The sequence below is a fragment of the Coregonus lavaretus genome, assembly GCF_964263955.1.
Source record: "Coregonus lavaretus genome assembly, chromosome: 18".
In the NCBI taxonomy this organism is placed as follows: Eukaryota; Metazoa; Chordata; class Actinopteri; order Salmoniformes; family Salmonidae; genus Coregonus; species Coregonus lavaretus.
In genome coordinates, this window is record NC_140005.1 from 10,325,489 (window position 1) to 10,349,443 (window position 23,955).

Sequence of the window (23,955 nt, forward strand, 5' to 3'; positions counted from 1 at the left end):
GGGTGTAGAGGTGGTATGTCTATGAAATGAGTGGACTACAACAAGCTGGAAGAGGTGCGCTTCATAATCTCAAGGCTTCTCTTGACGGATGAGAGGGCATAAGTAGCATACTGTGTCTCACCTAACCTAACAATGTTCTTAAGATTTTCTTTTCATGGGTGAAGATAACTCTGCCCAACTGAGTAGGAGAATCTGAGTATTTTCTGCACCCTGGAGACTATGTGATGGCAAAAGACTACAGAAGAAAGACCTGGAAAGACCCTATGTGGAGGGGCCCATACCAGGTGTTGTTGGCTACCTCAATGATGGTAAAAGTGGGAGAGACCGATACTTAGATCCATGTTTCCCACTATAGGAGTGTTCCAACCCCAGGAGAGGAAGACGGCCTGTCATTGGGTAGCATTGTTGTATTTTGTGTTTGTCTGTGTTTGTGTGTCTTTGCAGCAGTGACTCCGAGCTTCCCTATGGGTAGGCTGGTAGAAGGACACTCTTCGCAGACCGATGTCGATAGATTGAGAGGGACTCTGGCTGATCCGGAGACCCTAGTGACGGAAGAAGATTACCAGCTAAAGTGACCAGACATCGGCGTCCAGGTTACACCAATGGCGGTACGGATAGAGGGGAGCGTGACCTGGTATCATCTAAACCATTGTACCAGAGTGAGGGAACCGATGACTGAGAGATGAGAGAGCTGAGGATGCTGGCGAGAATCAGATGGGTCAGGATGGCAATTACTGATGAGCTACGTGTTCTTGCTGATTCCCTCGGTGGAGGGGCAGATCTTCGAGACCTTCTAGATCTTCGAGATATTCCAGACGCACCAGATATCCCCATCATTGATTTTTCTGCACTTGACTAGTTCCCTGAGAATAAGGGGAATGGGGTACTGATAATAGTAAAGAGCAGAAGAACAAGACATAGAAGGGATAGAGACAGGATTAAAATGTATATTCTTGCACAGGCAGGAACCATAACTAAAATGCAGGAAGGGATCACTATTAAAATACAAGGGTTAAAATATTATTGGTGTGGGAGGAACCAGCACAAAGAGTATGGGGAAGTCACATGGGGTAGTGTGACCTTAAGATAATGAAAGAAAGAGACAGGTGAATCATAGACATGAGGAGAACAGCCCAAGATTTAGATAAACAATTTGATGTAGTATTTAGTGTTAGATTTCCAGGGGGAAGTGTTGTTGGAGTAGTTATTCCTTGGGAAAGTGCACTAAACCCTGTACATGTTAGAGCCATACCAGATACAGAAGAAAGGGAATTGAAGGAGCCGTTAAACAATGATTGGTATAGATGAGTACAATATATTACATTAAAATTAAATAAAGAAAATAGTCTAATATGCACCACATCTCCGTTTTAAATAATGAACAGTAGTTCAACATTTCCACAGTTACTAGGACTGTGCTATGATTCAACCACAACTTTTGTCATATAAGGAACTCGGAAAGACCATATTGGCCAGCAGAATGTTTGTAATATTTAGGAAATCCTAAATATAAACAATTTTATAATCAACCAGGATGGGGAGAGAAGGGTAAGCAATTAGTGATTATAATAGGAACAAGGAAAAGGAAAGCGCCAGAGTAATGTCAAATAGACTATGAGCAAATATATAGGAGTGGTACAATAAAACAATTGGGTTATAGAATTTGGAAGAATACAAGGGAGAATGTGAAATATGTGGCATTTATACAGATAGCCTTTGGAATACAGGGACCCCTTAAGGAAAAATGTATCAGGCAGCAGGATCAAGTATTAGAAATTGGTATTAAGAATGATTGGTGAAACATCATAACTTGCTTATAGGGATGTTTTGGATTGGAAATGAACTCAACTAAATTGTTATGATTTGTCCTTTCTCGAGGTTGCAACGGATGGTGTCTTGATGCATAGCAGAGATAATTCGGTCCAGAACGGTATGAACCTCAATAAAAAATAAAAATAAAACTCTACCCGGCTGAAGAGGAGCAACAAAGGCGTTGAAGATGTTCCTGTTCAGCATCACCTCTAACAGGAGACCTGAATCAGAACCAGCATCCAATCGAAGCAATTAACTGCCTTTTCTTTTCTCTTATGCCTTTTCTCTCAAGAGTGTGACAGGAGTCCATTTGGAGTGGGCATGAATAGAGATCTATTCAAATATAACATCTCTGATGGTGCTGGTAAACTGGTTGGCAAATGGACAAAACAGAATGGGGGTAGAGGTGAGGTGGTTCAGGTGTGACATTGGAATTGGGACATTGCCATGGGCAATCCAAGATGAACTATGAAGCTATCTGAAGAACATAATGAAGACGCCAGAAGATTGAGTGCCGGTAGAGGAAGGGAGTGTTAGTTAAGGTAGTATGTTGATTAAGGAGATAGGGCGGCAGGTGGCTTAATGGTTAAGAGCTTTGTGCCAGTAACCGAAAGGTCGCTGGTTCTAATCCCGAGCCGACTAGGTGAAAAATCTGTCGATGTGCCCTTGAGCAAGGCACTTAACCCTAATTGCTCCTGTAAGTCGCTCTGGATAAGAGCGTCTGCTAAATGACTAAAATCTAATTATACACTGCTACATTTATAGTAATTTAGACTAGGAATGCATTAAGATACTGATCTGTTGTAATTCTCGTTATGAGGAAGTTAATGCTAGAATTATGATAATATAAATATACATTCTGCCAGTGTCAATATGTGCCAAGGTGAGAGTTTTAACTTTGAATGATGGAACCAAGGTGACTAACTAAGAATTGTCATTCTAAAGTTGTTTTGGGTAATTCATTTGATTATGATTACGAATTATAAGTGGACTGATTGATCTGAATAAGTTATTAATATGTTAATAACTAAGGATGTTGAAATTGCAATTCATGGATTAGATATTGATATTGATTCTTTTGATTGTTATACTACTTGTGATATGGGTAAAAATGTTATGTGAGCTAGATTTGTTGACACTATTCTTAACATGTCCTAGATATTATGGTTAAAACAAAGTTGCATTTATTTCTTATATATTTTGATGTGTTAGGATACTACCACGTATATTGGAAATGCTACAACAAAACAAAAAGGGGAGCAATGGTTACAAAGCTCAACAGAAAAACTTGGAGGTTAATTTAGAGGAAAACCTTTTGGATTTGTACCCAGTACCTGACTGGGATCCTTGTCCTCATCAGGATGGGTCAGACAATGAGGAAGATACATTGGTCTGAATATATATTCTTATAAAAATTTAACCACAGATGGCAAGGCTAAGAATAAGTATATGCACATGCTTACACTCATTTTATGTTAACTTTTGTTTTATTGGTTGGGACTTAGAAGGTCCCAAAAGGGGGGAATATATGGATGATTTTCTAGTACATATGTTGTAGAATGAAACACCTATATGCCTTAAATGCTTATGGATTAAGAACCAATTAAAGGGTTAAAACAGAGCAGAGACATTTCTTTAGTGCAAACGCTGTGCTTTTGATAACTCCCTGCAGCTGGTCTGGGTATGTCAATGACATGTGATGGAGATACAACTCCTCGTGGTGGCTGTGTGGAGATTGGAGTAACAATGGAACTAGTGTTATCATTTGTTTGTGCTTATGACCTGACACATAGCCACATGCACATAATCGCAAGGATCCTGGGAGGATGCTTTTTGGGATTGGCTTAAATGTATGTGGTTGAGAATGGGTTATGGCCATTACATGTTTAAACCATGTTTAAGTATTAATTGATATGTTTTATAATGTGTTATGAAAGTTTAAGGGTAAAACAGAATGAACATGATTGATACTTTGTACTCCAGATGCATGTCTGGATAGTGAATATAGTCAATACAGAGTGTGATTGTTCTTTAACGTACGTATGTACATAATTTTTTGAGTCACGCCACTAATAAGATACAGAGGCCCCATTTAGAGAAGCGCAAGTAGCCCTCGTGAGTAAAACAACGTGTGGCACTGAAAGAAGTTAATAATTTGCCTTAAGGGGGTAACTGTATATTCTATGTAAGCATGACTATGCATTTGTATTTGTATAAAAGGAGATCTTTGAGCCAAGGAGAGGCAGGTGTTCCATGGAGCAGCTCGGCTTTGTTACGCAATAATAAAGTCTACATTTTGGAATCACAAGCTCCAGTTTCTTGAGAGATATTTTAGAGTTGGCTACTTTTGAGTCAAATATTTCTACGACAGTATCATAGTGCGTGTGTGTCAGTGTGTGTGTGTGTGTCATAGTGCGTGTGTGAGTCATAGTGCGTGTGTGTGAGTCATAGTGCGTGTGTGTGAGTCATAGTGCGTGTGTGTGAGTCATAGTGCGTGTGTGTGAGTCATAGTGCGTGTGTGTGAGTCATAGTGCGTGTGTGTGAGTCATAGTGCGTGTGTGTGAGTCATAGTGCGTGTGTGTGAGTCATAGTGTGTGTGTGTGAGTCATAGTGTGTGTGTGTGTGAGTCATAGTGTGTGTGTGTGTGAGTCATAGTGTGTGTGTGTGTGAGTCATAGTGTGTGTGTGTGTGTGTGAGTCATAGTGTGTGTGTGTGTGTGTGAGTCATAGTGTGTGTGTGTGAGTCATAGTGTGTGAGTCAGTGTGTGTGTGTGTGTGAGTCAGTGTGTGTGTGTGTGTGTGTGAGTCATAGTGTGTGTGTGTGTGAGTCATAGTGTGTGAGTCAGTGTGAGTCATAGTGTGTGTGTGTGTGTGAGTCATAGTGTGTGTGTGTGAGTCATAGTGTGTGTGTGTGTCATAGCGTGTGTGTGTGAGTCATAGTGTGTGTGTGTCTTGGCTGACCTTGAAGCGAGGAAGCAGCATGTAGAGGAATGTCTCTCCTGTGCCATAGAAGGTCTCGCTCGGCCTCAGTGGGTGAGAGAGGTAGCTCCCAAACACCTGGGGCACAAAGAAACAAACCTACCATTAACCAAAACTCAACCCTCTGGTAACCAAACGAGACAGACGTCATACAATGGGGGACTTCATTAGGTGACCACAACAAACTCTGTATGCAAATCGGTATGTTATTCAAACTAACCCCACAGTATTCTTGACCTGTGGGTGTCCAAGTAAATAGTGCAAATGAAATGAAAAGCAGGTAGTCTATGGCACACGCTTCTGTGTAATCTCTTACACCTAAGTCAGACAGATATTCAAAATATTGAGGGTGGTGCGTGGAACATTAGGGGGTTGTTTGTAACTTGAAAATAACAAATCTGAGTACATAGAAAGGTCACCTGATTGAGCGAGTCCTTAATGACCATGAGTACAGGCGAGTCGCTGCCGTTCAGCCTCCGGTAGAGGGACTTGAGGCTGGAGCCGTGACGAGACGTGCTGTAAGCCAGCTGCCACGTGTGGCCCACTGTCCTGGGTGGCAGCTCCGCTGAGAGCTGGAGAAAGACGGAAAGATGGAGAAGGAGAAAGAGTGGCGGGAGAGGGGAGAATAGACACCTATTATGTTTAAGATGAGCGGAAAATAAAGTGTTAACGTGAAAAGGGGAAAGAAAGGGAGATACAGTGAGGGAAAAAAGTATTTGATCCCCTGCTGATTTTGTACGTTTGCCCACTGACAAAGACATGATCAGTCTATCATTTTAATGGTAGGTTTATTTGAACAGTGAGAGACAGAATAACAACAAAAACATCCAGAAAAACACATGTAAAAAATGTTATAAATTGATTTGCATTTTAATGAGGGAAATAAGTATTTGACCCCTCTGCAAAACATGTCTTAGTACTTGGTGGCAAAACCCTTGTTGGCAATCACAGAGGTCAGACGTTTTTTGAAGTTGGCCACCAGGTTTGCACACATCTCAGGAGGGATTTTGTCCCACTCCTCTTTGCAGATCTTCCCCAAGTCATTAAGGTTTTGAGGCTGACGTTTGGCAACTCAAACCTTCAGCTCCCTCCACAGATTTTCTATGGGATTAAGGTCTGGAGACTGGCTAGGCCAATCCAGGACCTTAATGTGCTTCTTCTTGAACTACTCGTTTGTTGCCTTGGCCGTGTGTTTTGGGTCATTGTCATGCTTGAATACCCATCCACAACCCATTTTCAGTGCCCTGGCTGAGGGAAGGAGGTTCTCACCCAAGATTTGACGGTACATGGCCCCGTCCATCGTCCCTTTGATGCAGTGAAGTTGTCCTGTCCCCTTAGCAGAAAAACACCCCCAAAGCATAATGTTTCCACCTCCATGTTTGACGGTGGGGATGGTGTTCTTGGGGTCATAGGCAGCATTCCTCCTCCTCCAAACACGGCAATTTGAGTTGATGCCAAAGAGCTCCATTTTGGTCTCATCTGACCACAACACTTTCACCCAGTTGGCAAACTTCAGACGGGCATGTATATGTGCTTTCTTGAGCAGGGGGACCTTGCGGGCGCTGCAGGATTTCAGTCCTTCACGGCGTAGTGTGTTACCAATTGTTTTCTTGGTGACAATGGTCCCAGCTGCCTTGAGATCATTGACAAGATCCTCCTGTGTAGTTCTGGGCTGATTCCTCACCGTTCTCATGATCATTGCAACTCCATGAGGTGAGATCTTGCATGGAGCCCCAGGCCGAGGGAGATTGACAGGTCTTTTGTGTTTCTTCCATTTGCGAATATTCGCACCAACTGTTGTCACCTTCTCACCAAGCTGCTTGGCAATGGTCTTGTAGCCCATTCCAGCCTTGTGTAGGTCTACAATCTTGTCCCTGACATCCTAAGGAGAGCTCTTTGGTCTTCGCCATGGTGGAGAGTTTGGAAACTGATTGATTGATTGCTTCTGTGGACAGGTGTCTTTTATACAGGTAACAAGCCGAGATTAGGAGCACTCCCTTTAAGAGTGTGCTACTGTTACGTGTGACGTGTTTTTACTTCGGTCCGGAGTCCTGGCAGCTGTAGCTGATTGACGAGAGTATACCTGTTTACCGTGTGAGCTCGAAGAGGGGGGTAGCGGACACTTGTTGTTTGGCTGTTTGGTTGTGTTAATTTATCTTTGTTTGTGTTCCAGCCGGTCCTCCTGATGTATTCCACTCTACCTAGGTCCTGGAGAAGGGAAAGGTAGATCTGCCCATGGGTGTACATTCCCACGTAGATAACCCATTGTTTTACACACTAGGTTAGCCGGGCGGGTGTCACCCTTGTATTTTTTGGTAAACAGGTAGGAAAGTGGGTTAGGATTTAGAGTGTGATAGGAAGGATTAGGTGTGTAGAAGAGGGACCTTTTGTTTATTTTCATTAATTGGACCCCGTTCCCAAATATTCCCTTCTCTTACCTTCCCTGGTTTGTTTGATTGATTTTTGTTTCATTACTGTTTCTTTATGGGTGTTGTATATTTTAAGTATCTTACTAAATGTCCCCCGAGGGCTAACCTTGAGATCTGGTTGTTGTCTGGTTATTTTAGCTCATTACACCCCACATTTCTTCCCCATCCATCTACTTTACCTTGTGTGCGCAGGCACTTACGTCTTCTCCTCAGACGAACTAAACCCGAGGGGAGAACGTAACAGCTACTAATCTCAGCTCGTTACCTGTATAAAAGACACCTGGGAGCCAGAAATCTTTCTGATTGAGTGGGGGTCAAATACTTATTTCCCTCATTAAAATGCAAATCAATTTATAACATTTTTGACATGCGTTTTTCTGGATTTTTTTTTGTTATTCTGTCTCTCACTGTTCAAATAAACCTACCATTAAAATGATAGACTGATCATTTCTTTGTCAGTGGGCAAACTTACAAAATCAGCAGGGGATCAAATACTTTTTTCCCTCACTGTAATTGTACTTAATTGTTTACAAGCATTTCGCTACACCCACAAAAACATCTGCTAAATATGTGTATGTGACCAATAAAATTTGATTTGAATTGTTACCCAGAAATTATATGATATTGAGATAAAAACGGCTGCATTGGAACTTTAAATCTCTCCACAGGAGGTCACTACCAGTGTTCTACCTCATACCTGACCCCCTTCATACCTGACCCCCTTCATACCTGACCCCCTTCATACCTAACCCCCTTCGTGAGACATGGCCACAGTAGGGGTTTAGAATATTGTCGGTACTCTACTCAGCACGAAGGTTCAGTAAATGAATGGCACTGTGTTTGACTGAAGGCCAGTACTGCTCGAGGGAGCCTGAGGCAGAAGTAGGAAAGTCAGGTTAAGTTTTAGACTCTGGATTGAACTTTAACCCCGGACCAAGTCAAAGCATTTGTGGAACTAGAGGCAAGAAGAGTAACGTGTGCAATTTCTTCTATATGTGTGGCACTGGCCAGCGACACGTCATGAGAAGCTGTCATTAATTTCCCATTTTGGATTAATTAAGTAATTATGTCTCTTTCTTATCTAAGAATGGATGAGATCTGTGAATGATCTTCCATTGTGAATGTGTGTGTGATTAGATGAGACGGAGCGTGTTTTGTGAAGTTCTGACATGTGTTTTGTCTGTGAATGTGTGCTCACACTCACCTCTCTGACAAGCGATGTGTCTAAGATGCGACTCTGGGCTGCGATCTCACACAGTCCCTCTGGATCTTTGTCGATGTCCAGAAGGAGTCTCCCACTACCATCCTCCACTGTCACCAGCTGCAACACAAGACACACAACCGAGTTATAAACCCATTAAAATCCCACTCTCGCCAAACCTTGACACACACATGTCGAACAACAACCCCTGACCCCACCTAAACTAGACACTTCTCAAACTTTTAAACAGTTGCCCAAACTTCCCCAGGCAAACATGTGCACAAGGGGTCTTTACTTAACGCTATAGTCAACGCTATACCTGTATGTCCATCAGGCCTTTCTTTATGACTCTCCTCAAAGACTCTAAAATACAGACTTACCTCCCAGTCTTCCCCAATAAAATACACACTTACCTCCCAGTCTTCCCCAATAAAATACACACTTACCTCCCAGTCTTCCCCAGTAAAATACACACTTACCTCCCAGTCTTCCCCAGTAAAATACACACTTACCTCCCAGTTTTCCCCAATAAAATACACACTTACCTCCCAGTCTTCCCCAGAAAATCCAGACTTACCTCCCAGTCTTCCCCAGTAAAATACACACTTACCTCCCAGTCTTCCCCAGTAAAATCCAGACTTACTCCCCAATCCTCCCCAGTAAAATCCAGACTTACCTCCCAGTCCTCCCCAGTAAAATCCAGACTTACCTCCCAGTCCTCCCCAGTCCGCCCGTGGTTCTTGGACACCTCCTCTTCTTCTTCCTCCTCCTCCTCTTCCCTGTCGTCAACCAGTACAAACTCCTCTTCGTCGCCCTCCTCTGACCCTCCCTCCAGCATGCACAGGTCAGGCCTCCAGTGGCTCAGGTAGGCGTAGAGCTCATCTGAGCTACAGGCGACAAGACAGGACAGCAGAAAAATGTAGTGCTAAAGACCTTTGACCGACTTTTAATGAGAAAAAAATGTTACAACTTAAAGTCTCTACATTCCTCAGCATTCCTCAGCAATTCAAACTGCTACACGAGACATGTTGAACTTGATGTTAATGTTAGACATTGTCAGTGTGAGGTGTTAATGTTCACAGAATGTAAGTGGAATGTTAATGCTAAACTAAAACAGTTTGTTTCTGTGGCTCCAGACTGCAGACGGTTACCTCTCCTGGGAGAAGGCGAACCAGGAGTCCCTCCGGGGTAAGGTTTTGTTTGTCCCCAGCAGCAAGCCTGCAGCCACACCCTTCTTCTTCCCAGCGGACTGCTGGAGTCGCAGCCTGACGAACATCAGCCCGCCAGAAGTCTCTGAAGACAGTCTAGAGGGGCCTGGAGAAGAGGGAGGGGGAGGATGAGAGAGAAAGAGCGAACGAGAGAGAGCGAGTGAGAGAGCGAGTGAGAGACAGCGAGAGAGAGAGATTGAAAGGGGGAAAGAGAGGGGGAAAGATGGAGAACAATTATGAGAGCGAGGGTGGCAACCGACAGAAAGAAAAAGAGAGTGGGAAGCATTTGTTATGATACCTCCATCTTTGTACAAACATCAAGCAGGCCTCAACTAAACAATACTGCTTGGGATAAAACCATGATATAAACCTATTGACTTGATTCCTTTCCTTACCTGGTGTCTGATTCCTCACAGACTGTTGCTTCTCCATCCCCTCTCTGTCCACCAGCTCCATCCTTGTCCCTGCTGCCTCCTGTCCTCCACAACAGAAGGTGGCAGTACTGCTCAACACGGCTACTCCCACAGCCCCGGATGACTGCATAACCAGCTCCTCCAGCGGACTACCCTTCCCCTCCAGCTGCCACTCAGCCATGTCACTGCTCTTCTCCTCCTCAGAGACCCCCTGGACCAGGCTCAGAGCCAGGGCAGACCTCAGCTCCAACGTAGCAGCAGACACCAGTGCTGGGACAGTCTCCCCCTTGTGGTGTGGAGGGCTACTGCGACTTAGCCGCCCACCCTCCTGGAGCGTCTTGCCAGTTTTGGAGCCAGCTTTCTGTATGTTTTTAGTTCCTTTCCACCTAGTAACAGAAAAACAACCAATGTTGTTTGGTTACTTGCATTGGGATGGTTGTGTTGTTTCTATGTACACAGTGTACAAAACATTAAGAACACCTACTCTTTCCATGATATAGACTGCCCAGGTGAATCCGGGTGAATTCTATGACCCCTTATTGATATCCCTTGTTAAATCCACTTCAATCAGTGTAGATAAAGGGGAGGAGACAGATTAAAGAAGGATTTTTAAGCCTCGAAACATTTGAGATATGGACTGTGTACGTGTGTCATTCAGAGAGTGAATGGGCAAGACACAATTAATGGGGGTGTGCAACTCAATATTAGGAAGATGTTCCTAATTTTTAGTATCCTCAGTGTATGTTGCATGTTCTGCAATATCTGACCCAACAAACATTCCTTGATATCATAGATGTCCAAGGGGCAATTTCATTGGCTATGATAGACAGGCAAGGAACAAGGCCAGGCGCATCATAGAGGACTCTACACACAATATTGTCCAATGTTTAGAGCTGCTGCCCTCTGAAAGGAGATACAAGGTCCCACTGTTCAGCAAGAATAAGAGCAGGGCAAGTTCCATTCTGATGGCCATCAGGATGCTGAACAGTGGGCCATAGGACAGATGGAGGATGCTGAACAGTGGGCCATGGGACAGATGTAGGATGCTGAACAGTGGGCCATAGGACAGATGTAGGATGCTGAACAGTGGGCCATAGGACAGATGTAGGATGCTGAACAGTGGGCCATGGGACAGATGTAGGATGCTGAACAGTGGGCCATAGGACAGATGGAGGATGCTGAACAGTGGGCCATGGGACAGATGGAGGATGCTGAACAGTGGGCCATAGGACAAATGGAGGATGCTGAACAGTGGGCCATAGGACAGATGGAGGATGCTGAACAGTGGGCCATAGGACAGATGGAGGATGCTGAACAGTGGGCCATAGGACAGATGGAGGATGCTGAACAGTGGGCCATAGGACAGATGGAGGATGCTGAACAGTGGGCCATAGGACAGATGGAGGATGCTGAACAGTGGGCCATAGGACAGATGGAGGATGCTGAACAGTGGGCCATAGGACAGATGTAGGATGCTGAACAGTGGGCCATAGGACAGATGGAGGATGCTGAACAGTGGGCCATAGGACAGATGGAGGATGCTGAACAGTGGGCCATAGGACAGATGGAGGATGCTGAACAGTGGGCTATAGGACAGATGGGGGATGCTGAACAGTGGGCCATAGGACAGATGTAGGATGCTGAACAGTGGGCCATGGGACAGATGTAGGATGCTGAACAGTGGGCCATGGGACAGATGTAGGATGCTGAACAGTGGGCCATGGGACAGATGTAGGATGCTGAACAGTGGGCCATGGGACAGATGTAGGATGCTGAACAGTGGGCCATAGGACAGATGTAGGATGCTGAACAGTGGGCCATAGGACAGATGTAGGATGCTGAACAGTGGGCCATAGGACAGATGGAGGATGCTGAACAGTGGGCCATAGGACAGATGTAGGATGCTGAACAGTGGGCCATAGGACAGATGGAGGATGCTGAACAGTGGGCCATGGGACAGATGTAGGATGCTGAACAGTGGGCCATAGGACAGATGGAGGATGCTGAACAGTGGGCCATAGGACAGATGGAGGATGCTGAACAGTGGGCCATGGGACAGATGTAGGATGCTGAACAGTGGGCCATAGGACAGATGGAGGATGCTGAACAGTGGGCCATGGGACAGATGTAGGATGCTGAACAGTGGGCCATGGGACAGATGTAGGATGCTGAACAGTGGGCCATAGGACAGATGTAGGATGCTGAACAGTGGGCCATAGGACAGATGTAGGATGCTGAACAGTGGGCCATAGGACAGATGTAGGATGCTGAACAGTGGGCCATAGGACAGATGTAGGATGCTGAACAGTGGGCCATAGGACAGATGTAGGATGCTGAACAGTGGGCCATAGGACAAATGTAGGATGCTGAACAGTGGGCCATAGGACAGATGTAGGATGCTGAACAGTGGGCCATGGGACAGATGTAGGATGCTGAACAATGGGACATAGGACAGATATGTATTATAGTGTATTGTTTTCTTGTGTATGCTGGATTCACAAAATGAATTTCCATGTAAATGGACAATAAAGTATATTGTATCATATCGTATACCCCATTTCCACTGCTAGATTTCAGAGATTATACAGTATTTAAAGCTGCAACATATGTTAACTTTTTGGGAGACCTGACCAAATTCACATAGAAAATGTGAGTTATAGATCTGTCATTGTCATTGAAAGCAAGTCTAAGAAGTGGTAGATCTGTTCTATGTGCGCTATTTCTATGCTTCCCGTTCTTAAGTTTAGTTTTTGTGTCTTTTACTTTCGGTTTTGTGCACCAGCTTCAAACAGCTGAAAATACAATATTTTTGGTTATTGAAAATATATTTCACAGTGGTTTAGATGGTACAATGATTCTCTACTTGTTTTGTAACAAACTAAAATGTCAAAGACCCACACTAAACCAGTCATAGTGCGTATTCCAGACACACCAATTTGACACAGGTCTGCGCAGAATATAGAATCATTATAGTGACCTCATAAATTAAAACGCCTTCCCAGGCATTGTGAAGATATGTTGATTTGTGCAGAGCTGCACCAAATCGGTGTGTGCCTTGAACGTGCACATAGTCATTCAGTGCTGACCTGTGTGTGGAGGAGTTAAAGTGCACGTGGGAGATGTCAGAGTAGAAGGAGACCGAGGCCAGGCTGTCCACTGAGCAGGACAGCAGGTACTCCTCACAGCCGTGCTCTATCACCAACGGGTGAGTCTTACACGGGTCAAAGAACATCTTATTGGACGTCACCAGCAAGATACCAGAAACCACACCCTGGTGAGAGAGAGAGAGGGGTGAGAGACAGGTGAGCATATGAAGAAAGAGGTGAGAAATGAGATAGATGAGTGGATGGTGAGAGAGGAGAGAGATGAGATAGATGAGTGGGTGGTGAGAGAGATGAGCAGGTATTTTTTGTATTTTATTAGGATACCCATTAGCTGTTTCTGAAGCAGCAGCTACTCTTCCTGGGATCCACACAAAACATGAAACATGACATAATACAGAACATCAATAGACAAGAACTGCTCAAGGACAGAACTACACACATTTTAAATAAGAACAATAGAACCAAAAAAGGTTATACGGACAGTTACACACATACATTAGTACATATACACTGAGTGAACAAAACATTAAGAACACCTTCCTAATATTGAGTTGCATCCCCCCTATTTTTCCCTCAGAACAGACTAAATTCGTCGGGGCATGGACTCTACAAGGTGTCGAAAGCGTTCCACAGGGATACTGGCCAATGTGGACTTCAATGCTTCCCACAGTTGTGTCAAATTGGCTGGATGTCCTTTGGGTGGTGGACCATTCTTGATACACACGGGAAACTGTTGAGCGTGAAAAACCCAGCAGCGTTGCAGTTCATGACACACTTAAACTGGTGCGCCTGGCACCTACTACCATACCCTGTTCAAAAGCACTTACATTTTCTGTCTTGCCATTCACCCTCTGAATGACAACATACACAATCCATGTCTCAATTGTAAAAATTAGAAGGATTACTGTTACACTATTCCAGGTATTCCTTAAAGAGGTAAAGTTTCAAGTGTCTCGGGAAGGTGGTCAGTGACTCCGCTGTCCTGGCATCGTGAGGGAGCTTGTTCCACCATTGGGGTGCCAGAGCAGCGAATAGCTTTGACTGGGCTGAGCGGGAACTGTGCTTCCGTAGAGGTAGGGGCTAGCAGGCCAGAGGTGGATGAACATAGTGCCCTCGTTTGGGTGTAGGGACTGATCAGAGCCTGAAGGTAAGGAGGTGTCGTTCCCCTCACAGCTCCGTAGGCAAGTACAATGGTTTTGTAGTAGATGCGAGCTTCAACCGGAAGCCAGTGGAGTGTACGGAGGAGCGGGGTGACATGAGGAGCGGGGTGACATGGAGCACTTGACCATATCACCGGGCAATAGTCAAGATTAGATCAAACTAGATCCTGCGTGACTTTTTTGGTCAACTGTGGTGTTAGAAAATGCTGAGTATCTCTACAACAATTGAATCAATATGCCTTGACCATGACAATTTACAGTGTAAGGTGACATGCTAGTGGTAGATCATTAGAGTGCCAAGAGAGATGCCTTGCGAAATGCCACCCTTGACATGTTTTACATTAAAGAAGCTTACATTAAATAAAACCCTCTGTGTTCTATTGGATAGATATCTCTCAACCCATAATACGGTAGAGGATGTAAAGCCATAGCACATATGTTTTTCCAAGAACAGATTATGGTCAATAATATCAAAGGCTGCACTGAAGTCTAACAATACAGCTCCTACAATCTTCTTATTACCAATGTCTTTCAGTCAATCATCAGTCATTTGTGTCAGTGCAGTACAGGTGGTGAGTGGGTGGTGAGAGAGGTGAGTTGGTGGTGAAACAGAGGTCAGCAAGAGGTTAGAGAGGAATGAGTGAGAATGACTCGTCTCCACCCACCTTGCGGTCAGTGATGTAGCGGCAGAAGAGCTTGAGGCACGGCATGGCAGCTGGCCCCTCCCCCAGGGAACACTCAGGTGGGAGGGCCAGTAGGCAGAGCTGTCCATCAGGCATTGGCACCGCCTCCACATCCTATGAGAATCAAAGCAAGCACAGTTTTTAACACAGCAGAGGAAATTCCCTTTTTTTGATCCCCCCGACTTCAGTTAGCGCAGTGTTTAAAGCAGGCATTCTCCACTCATTAAAACAGTGCTTTAAATTGAAAGCTGACTAAGCAGCTTCCAAAAGAACAGCATTTGAAGAAACAATCAATCATTGCCAATAGCTAAGAGTTTTTCCAGTCCTGCATTGACTCTCGTTTCTATTGAACAATTTCAGCTCCGCTAAGCTAATTTAGCCGCTCTTAACAAGTTTCACCACACCAAAAGCACACTCCATTAAAGGCCTGACAAGAGACAGGAAAGCATGGTTAAATCATTTAAAAACATTGTTAAATGTACTTCCTGTTCTGTATGGATTGTGGAATAGATTTATCCATTTATCCAAATTATCCTTACCAGTAGTTTGTCATATTCTGCGTCCGGTGACGGGGAGTGTGGGCTGGCCGATGGGGCCGGAGAAAGCCCTGGGACAGTGTCCAAATCTGGCCCCAGCCTGAGGTTGGGGTCAGGGTACGTCGCCACGGGAGATGAGCCTTGGCCAGAGCCTTTACTCCTGGGAACGCGGAGGTGCTTCAAAATGGAAGCGCGGAGAAACATCACAACACAGAACAGAACAACACACACTCACTCACTGCTGTTAATAATACTCTGCCCAGTCTAGGACCTCCCACTTCCTCTTTCTAACTGTGAACTTCACATCTGCGGTCTCATCTGTAGCCTGCTGGACGCTTGATTGGTAACAATGCAAATAGGTTTTCTCAGAAGGCTATGTGGTGAAGGCTATTCTCTGTCACTCACTTTGCATGTCAAATCCATAGTGGAAGGTACAAACAAAATAGCAACATATTATGTCACTACGCTGACGTTTGATCATTATACTGGAAGGAAAATACACGTATGGAGATAAAAGATCACGATGTACATTTTGTCCAGTTTCTCATCAAATGGTATGAAGCTGATCATACCCGCAGGCCTGCAATTAGTGTGTTACGTGTTATTTCTGTCACATTTCTGTCACATTTCACAGTGCCACATGTTGAGTAAGGAGAAGGTTCAGTAGTGGAACAGGTTGAGAGCTTTAAGTTCCTTGGTGTCCACATCACCAACAAACTATCATGGTCCAAACACACCAAGACAGTCGTGAAGAGGGCACGACAAAGCCTATTCCCCCTCAAGAGACTGAAAAGATTTGGCATGGGTCCTCAGATCCTCAAAAAGTTCCACAGTTGCACCATCGAGAGCATCCTGACTGGTTGCATCACTGCCTGGTATGGCAACTGCTCGGCTTCCGACCGCAAGGCACTACAGAGGGTAGTGCTACGGCCCAGTACATCACTGGGGCCAAGCTTCCTGCCATCCAGGACCTCTATACCAGGCGGTGTCAGAGGAAGGCCCTAAAAATGGTCAAAAACTCCAGCCACCCTAGTCAGAGACTGTTCTCTCTAGAGACTGTTCTCCTTTTGGACCTAGACCCAAGTCTAGGTCCAAAAGGCTTCTCAACAGCTTCTACCCCCAAGCCATAAGACTCCTGAACAGCTAATCATGGCTACCCGGACTATTTACACTGCCCCCCCACCCCATCCCCCTCCTTTACGCTGCTGCTACTCTGTTTATTATTTATACATAGTCACTTTAACTCTACCCACATGTACATATTATCTCAATTACCTCGACTAGCCGGTGCCCCCGCACATTGACTATGTACCAGTACCCCCCTGTATATAGCCTCCTTACTGTTATTTTATTTTACTGCTGCTCTTTAGTTATTTGCTTAAATTTTTTTACTTAACACTTTTTATTTATTTTACTTTTTCTTAACAAAACTGCATTGTTGGTTAAGGGCTCGTAAGTAAGCATTTCACTGTAATGTCTACACCTGTTGTATTCGGCGCATGTGGCAAATAAAATTTGATTTTATTTGAATGCAGATACAGGGACAGAGCAGGGAGTTACCAGTGTCATATACTGTATGTATGTACTGTATGTATGTACACTACTGGTCAAAAGTTCAAGGGTCATTCAAGGGTTTTTCTTTATTTTTACTATTTTCTACATTGTAGAATAATAGTGAAGACATCAAAACTATGAAATAACACATATGGAATCATGTAGTAACCAAAAAAAGTGTTAAATAAATTCTTCAAATAGCCCCACTTTGCCTTGACAGCTTTGCACACTCTTGGCATTCTCTCAACCAGCTTCACCTGGAATGCTTTTCCAACAGTCTTGAAGGAGTTCCCACATATGCTGAGCACTTGTTGGCTACTTTTCCATCACTCTGCTGTCCGACTCATCCCAAACCATCTCAATTTGGGAGGCCAGGTCATCTGATGCAGCACTCCATCACTCTCCTTCTTGGTAAAATAGCCCTTACACAGCCTGGAGGTGTGTTGGGTCATTGTCCTGTTGAAAAACAAATGATAGTCCCACTAAGCCCAAACCAGATGGGATGGCGTATCGCTGAAGAATGCTGTGGTAGCCATGCTGGTTAAGTGTGCCCTGAATTCTAAATAAATCCCAGACAGTGTCACCAGCAAAGCACCCACACACCATAACACCTCCTCCTCCATGCTTTACGGTGGGAAATACACATGCGGAGATCATCCGTTCACCCACACCGCGTCTCACAAAGACACGGTGGTTGGAACCATAAATCTCCAATTTGGCCTCCAGACCAAAGGACAAATTCCCACCGGTCTAATGTCCATTGCTCGTGTTTCTTGGCCCAAGCAAGTCTCTTCTTCTTATTGGTGTCCTTTAGTAGTGGTTTCTTTGCAGGAATTCAACCATGAAGGCCTGATTCACACAGTCTCCTCTGAACAGTTGATGTTGAGATGTGTCTGTTACTTGAACTCTGTGAAGCATTTATTTGGGCTGCAATTTCTGAGTCTGGTAACTCTAATGAACTTATCCTCTGCAGCAGAAAGGTAACTCTGGGACTTGCATTCCTGTGGTGGTCCTCATGAGAGCCAGTTTCATCATAGCGCTTGATGGTTTTTGCGAATTCTGACATTTTCCGGATTGACTGGCCTTCATGTCTTAAAGTAATGAGGACTGTCGTTTCTCTTTGCTTATTTGAGCTGTTCTTGCCATAATATGGACTTGGTCTTTTACATTTACATTTTACATTTTAGTCATTTAGCAGACGCTCTTATCCAGAGCGACTTACAGTTAGTGAGTGCATACATTTTTCATACTGGCCCCCCGTGGGAATCGAACCCACAACCCTGGCATTGCAAGCGCCATGCTTTACCAACTGAGCTACAGGGCTACCTTCTGTATACCCCCCTACGTTGTCACAACACAACTGATTGGCTCAATCGCATTAAGGAAATAAATTCCACAAATTAACCTTTAACAAGGCACAACTGTTAATTGAAATGCATTCCAGGTGACTACCTCATGAAGCTGGTTGAGAGAATGCCAAGAGTGCGCAAAGCTGTCATCATGCAAAAGGTGGCTTTTTGAAGAATCTCAAATATAAAATATATTTTGATTTGTTTAACACTTTTTTGGTTACTACATTATTCCATGTGTTATTTCATTGTTTTGATGTCTTCACTATTATTCTACAATGTAGAAAATAGTAAAAATAAAGAAAAACCCTGGAATAAGTAGGTGTGTCCAACATTTTGACTGGCATTGTATATTTTCTAGACAGAAATGCATTAGATGGGGATTTTCTATACATGAATACATGGTTTTGCCTTGATTTTAAGTACGTTTAGGTTCCTACAGTAGTTCCACATATCCATATATGCTTTACGAAAGACATGATCTGATAACAACATTTAAAAGCTGTAGTAATAGAAGCTTCTAAATCTGTCTATAATAGAATTACCAGCATTTATTTTCAACACATACCTTGGAACACACTGTCCTCCCATTATAATTGTTGTAGAGCTTCTGAATATACCTGTGGATACCCATTGAAATAGGGAAGATCTGGGACTGATCTCTGAACACTGTTTCACTGAAATACAGCTTGTCTGACCTTTGAACATCTTTATCAGCATCTTTCAATGCCATATATACAGTATTATGCAATGTATTGGTTATCAAGTGTGTGGGTACAGCCGGTCTTAAACATGTTATCATTATTGAGCTACGAGTAGGTCTACATGAGATTGTGACTCACCATACAGTCTGCTTTGTCATCAGATGGTTGACCCTCTTCCTTGGATTTAGCTGTGGCGCGCTCTGGTAGCCATGTAGCCTCTACGAAGGCAAGATGTAAAAACATTGTGTTGATAAGCAATGGATGATGACTCTTTCCACCAATTCTCTCTGCTCCTGAAATACAACAGCTGTTTCTCCGAATCTACTTGTTTGTGGTCCTGTATATCATTTTAACTCATGCAAAATAACTCCCTTAAATCTAGCCCTGTATGTGGCGTGCATCTTTACAAAATGTGGCATCTCCTGAGGCACATGAGACATTATGGATGTTTTGGAGATGTATTAAAGGTACTGAGGTTTCTCCTTGAACGTCAGGCCTGACTGCAACAAAGCAGCTGTGTTCGCGCTGACACACTGTGTGTGTGTGTATGTGAGTGTTTGTGTGCTACAACCTAGACCAGAAGTAAAATCCCAAAAGAGAATATCAAAGTTCTGTGTCAGTGCCCTCGGTACTGAATATAATCCTAAAGAAATACTACAATATAGAATACGTGAGGCAGAAGGCATCTTGCAATCTCTACAGTTCTTGGATAATTGTTTCCTAGTGTGAAACCGAGCAACTTATTACAAAACTTGCACCTCTACAGTTAAATTAAATTAAAATAAATTGGTCATTTAGCAGACGCTCTTATCCAGAGCGACTTACAGGAGCAATTAGGGTTAAGTGCCTTGCTCAAGGGCACATCGACAGATTTTTCACCTAGTCGGCTTGGGGATTAGAACCAGCGACCTTTCGGTTACTGGTACAACGCTCTTAACCACTAAGCGTTGAGATTCTTCAAATAGCCCCCCTTTGCCTTGATGACAGCTTTGCACACTCTTGGCATTCTCTCAACCAGCTTCATGAGGTAGTCACCTGTAATGCATTTCAATTAACAGGTGTCCCTTGCTAAAAGTTAATTTGTGGAATTTCTTTCCTTCTTAATGCGTTTGAGCCAATCAGTTGTGTTGTGACAAGGTAGGGGGGTATACAGAAGATAGCTCTATTTGGTAAAAGACCAAGTCCATATTATGGCAAGAACAGCTCAAATAAGCAAAGCGAAAACACAGTCCAACATTACTTTAAGACATGAAAGTCAGTCAATAAAGAACATTTCAAGAACTTGGAAAGTTTCTTCAAGTGCAGTCGCAAAAACCATCAAGCACTATGATGAAACTGGCTCTCATGAGGACCGCCACAGGAATGGAAGACCCAGAGTTACCGCTGCTGCAGAGGATAAGTTCATTAGAGTTACCAGCCTCAGAAATTACAGCCCAAATAAATGCTTCACAGAGTTCAAGTCACAGACACATCTCAACATCAACTGTTCAGGGGGGACTGTGTGAATCAGGCCTTCATGGTTGAATTCCTGCAAAGAAAGCACTTCTAAAGGACACCAATTAGAAGAAGAGAGAGAAGGAGAGTGATGGAGTGCTGCATCAGATGACCTGGCCTCCACAATCCCCCGACCTCAACCCAATTGAGATGGTTTGGGATGAGTCGGACGGCAGAGTGAAAGAAAAGCAGCCAACAAGTGCTCAGCATTTTTGGGAACTCCTTCAAGACTGTTGGAAAAGCATTCCAGGTGAAGCTGGTTGAAAGAATGCCAAGAGTGTGCAAAGCAGTCATCAAGGCAAAGGGTGGCAAATATATTTTGATTTGTTTAACACTTTTTTGGTCACTACATGATTCCATTTGTGTTATTTCATAGTTTCGATGTCTTCACTAATATTCTGAATGAGTAGGTGTGTCCAAACTTTTGACTGGTACTGTATGTTGTATAATTGTCATTCCTAGCTGCAGTGTTGCAATTCCTCATAAGTTGAATAAATGCTAGAGAGGAATTCTCCTTACCAACCTTCCTTTAAGTGTGTTATCTGTCATTCTGTAGGTTGTTTGCGACGAAAATACACAACACATTTATAAACGCCATATAAATAATTGGATATGGAACTACTGCAGCTACCAAGCCCCTACTGGGGCAAACAAAGCACAGGCTGTCCTAGATATCTATATAACCATGTTAAGAGATACCTCACCTTGGAGGTAATACTGGCGCAGTTGGGGGTTCCGGATGTGGCGGACGTGGTCAAGGGGACGCCCCACGGCACGGTGGGACTGACCGCTGCCCCTGGCCTCCTTGGTTGGGCCGGTCTGAGGCCCTGTCTCCGAGGGGCCTGCGATGAGGCCGGGGGGCTGAGCGACACCAGGAGGGAGCTTGGACCCCAGTCTGGTGGGGAGTCAGAACAGAAGGGATACTGGTGGTAGGGAAGACTACTGACCCTATTTATATCGGTTAGGGTTAGAGTATAAATTGTGTGTCACCTGAGTTGATACCCTTTTGAGGCAATCAGCTATGATTCTCTATGATTTTGCCTGGCATATAAAAAAGAAAAGTGATATACTGAACAGAAATATGAACGCAACATGTAAAGTGTTGGTCCCATGTTTCATGAGCTGAAATTAAAAAATCCTTGAAATGTTCCATACGCACAAAAAGCTTATTTCTCTCAAATGTTGTTCACAAATTTGTTTACATCCCTTTTAGTGAGCATTTCTACTTTGCAAAGATAATCCATACACCTGACAGCTGTGGCATATCAAGAAGCTGATTAAACAGCATAATATTACACAGGTGCACCTTGCGCTGGGGACAATAAAAAGCCACTCTAAAATGTGCAGTTTTGTCACACAACACAATGCCACAGATGTCTCAAATTGAGGGAGCGTGCAATTGGCATGCTGACTGAAGGAATGTCCACCAGAGCTGTTGCCAAAGAATGTAGTGTTCATTTCTCTACCATAAGCCGCCTCCAACGTCATTTTAGAAAATTTGGCAGTATGTCCAACTGGCCTCACAACCGCAGACCACATGTAACCACGCCAGCCCAGGATTTCCACATCTGCATTCTTCACCTGCGGGATGGTCTGAGACGAGCCACCCGGACAGCTGATGAAACTGTGGGTTTGCACAACCAAATAATTTCTGCACAAACTGTCAAAAACTGTCTCAAGGAATCTCATCTGTGTGCTCGTTGTCCTCACCAGGGTCTTGACCTGACTACAGTTCGGCGTCGTAACCGACTTCAGTGGGTAAATGCTCACCTTCGATGGCCACTGGCACGCTGGAGAAGTGTGCTCTTCACAGATGAATCCCAGTTTCAACTGTACAGGGCAGATGGCAACAGCGTGTATGGCATTGTGTGGGCGAGCGGTTTGCTGATGTCAACGTTGTGAACAGAGTGACCCATGGTGGCGGTGGGGTTATGGTATTGGCAGGCATAAGCTATGGACAACAAACACAATTGCACTTTACCGATGGCAATTTGAATGCACAGAGCTACCGTGACAAGATCCTGAGGTCCATTGTCATGCCATTCATCCGCCGCCATCACCTCATGTTTTAGCATGATAATGCACGGCCCCATGTCGCAAGGATCTGTACATATTTCCTGGAAGCTGAAAATGTTGCAGTTCTTCCATGGCCTAGTTCTTCCATGGCCTGCATACTCACCAGACATGTCACCCATTGAGCATGTTTGGAATGCTCTGGATCGACGCCCCTACTTTTTTTTAAGGTATCTGTGACAAACAGATGCATATCTGTATTCCCAGTCATGTGAAATCTATAGATTAGGGCCTATTGAATTTATTTCAATTGACTGATTTCCTTATATGAACTGTAACTCAGTAAAATCTTTGAAATTGTTGCATGTTGCGTTTATATTTTGTTGATTCATGCAGGATTGTGGGAGTTCGGAATAGGCTGTTGCTGTTCCTGGCAAGCACCTGCACTCCTCTCTCCCACGTAATGCCCATGACTGTTTGTGTTTGTTTTTTCAAAGGAGAAGTACATTCACAAGAGTGACTATATAAAAAAATGGTGATGAGTGCTGTATACGGTACATCGCCTGTTTTGTGCTGCAGTGCTCCCTTCACCTCAACACTTCATCTCGGGAGAGAAACACTGTACAGGCTGACACATTCTGGGAATAACTAAACAATGCATCACTCACAACAAGTCTAAGCAGTGCTTTTCTTAATTTTTAGCCAATAAACGGTTTAATCGCAGGTCTGACCTGGTCTTGACGTTGCCAAAGTAGCTGGGCCTGTTTTTGTCCCTCTGTTGTAGTTTATGTTCCATGGCTCTGAGGGTTTGCAAGAAGGCCTTCTCAGGGACCTATCGGCGACTACTGTGATGTTGACAACAGCGATGTTCTGGTAGGTTGAGGGGCTCTGCTAGCATTGCTCCTCCGTTCAGTCTCCATGCTTATTAAGCTCCTGTAATCGTACCTACAGGAGAGTAAAAGTTAGTGCACCTAGAAGAATGAGAGTGAGACTGAGTGCATAAGCTCCAAGTAATGAAGTCAGGCCTTTCAATTCAATTCAACTCGAGAATCCATGATGACTCAGAGCATTTTAGCAGGGGTATAAGATTGCGCTGGAAACATTGTCAAATAAGCAACGTAGATCCTCTTAAAAAAATAACTTTTCGTATTGAGACAATGCTCTCAAAGACTATAGGCAAGAAACATGCCAGGGAAGAGAAGCCAGGAAGTGGATGCAGGTATATTGAATGTACATGCATCCTCGGGGTCGTGCGGTGGAGGAGGGTAGTAAGTTGGTGGTCTGTTGATATCCCTCTAGTGGTGTGGGGGTTGTGCC

General features: G+C 44.1%; 1 protein-coding gene across 1 annotated transcript in view; it reads right to left on the reverse strand.

Annotated features, from left to right (window-relative positions):
- LOC311146089 (oxidation resistance protein 1-like) overlaps positions 1–23,516 on the reverse strand; it is a 36,859-nt gene extending 13,343 nt beyond the window's left edge. The window contains exons 1-12 of the mRNA XM_084182556.1: positions 23,370–23,516; positions 21,330–21,520; positions 19,270–19,349; positions 15,528–15,701; positions 14,971–15,102; positions 13,128–13,312; positions 10,024–10,427; positions 9,572–9,734; positions 9,130–9,307; positions 8,424–8,540; positions 5,210–5,362; positions 4,773–4,868 (exon numbers count right to left, since the gene is read on the reverse strand). Coding sequence (XP_084038682.1) covers positions 4,773–4,868; positions 5,210–5,362; positions 8,424–8,540; positions 9,130–9,307; positions 9,572–9,734; positions 10,024–10,427; positions 13,128–13,312; positions 14,971–15,102; positions 15,528–15,701; positions 19,270–19,349; positions 21,330–21,520; positions 23,370–23,434 — 1,938 coding nt within the window. The 5' untranslated portion in view covers positions 23,435–23,516. The remainder of the gene's footprint in view (positions 1–4,772; positions 4,869–5,209; positions 5,363–8,423; positions 8,541–9,129; positions 9,308–9,571; positions 9,735–10,023; positions 10,428–13,127; positions 13,313–14,970; positions 15,103–15,527; positions 15,702–19,269; positions 19,350–21,329; positions 21,521–23,369) is intronic.
- Positions 23,517–23,955: the final 439 nt, after the last annotated feature.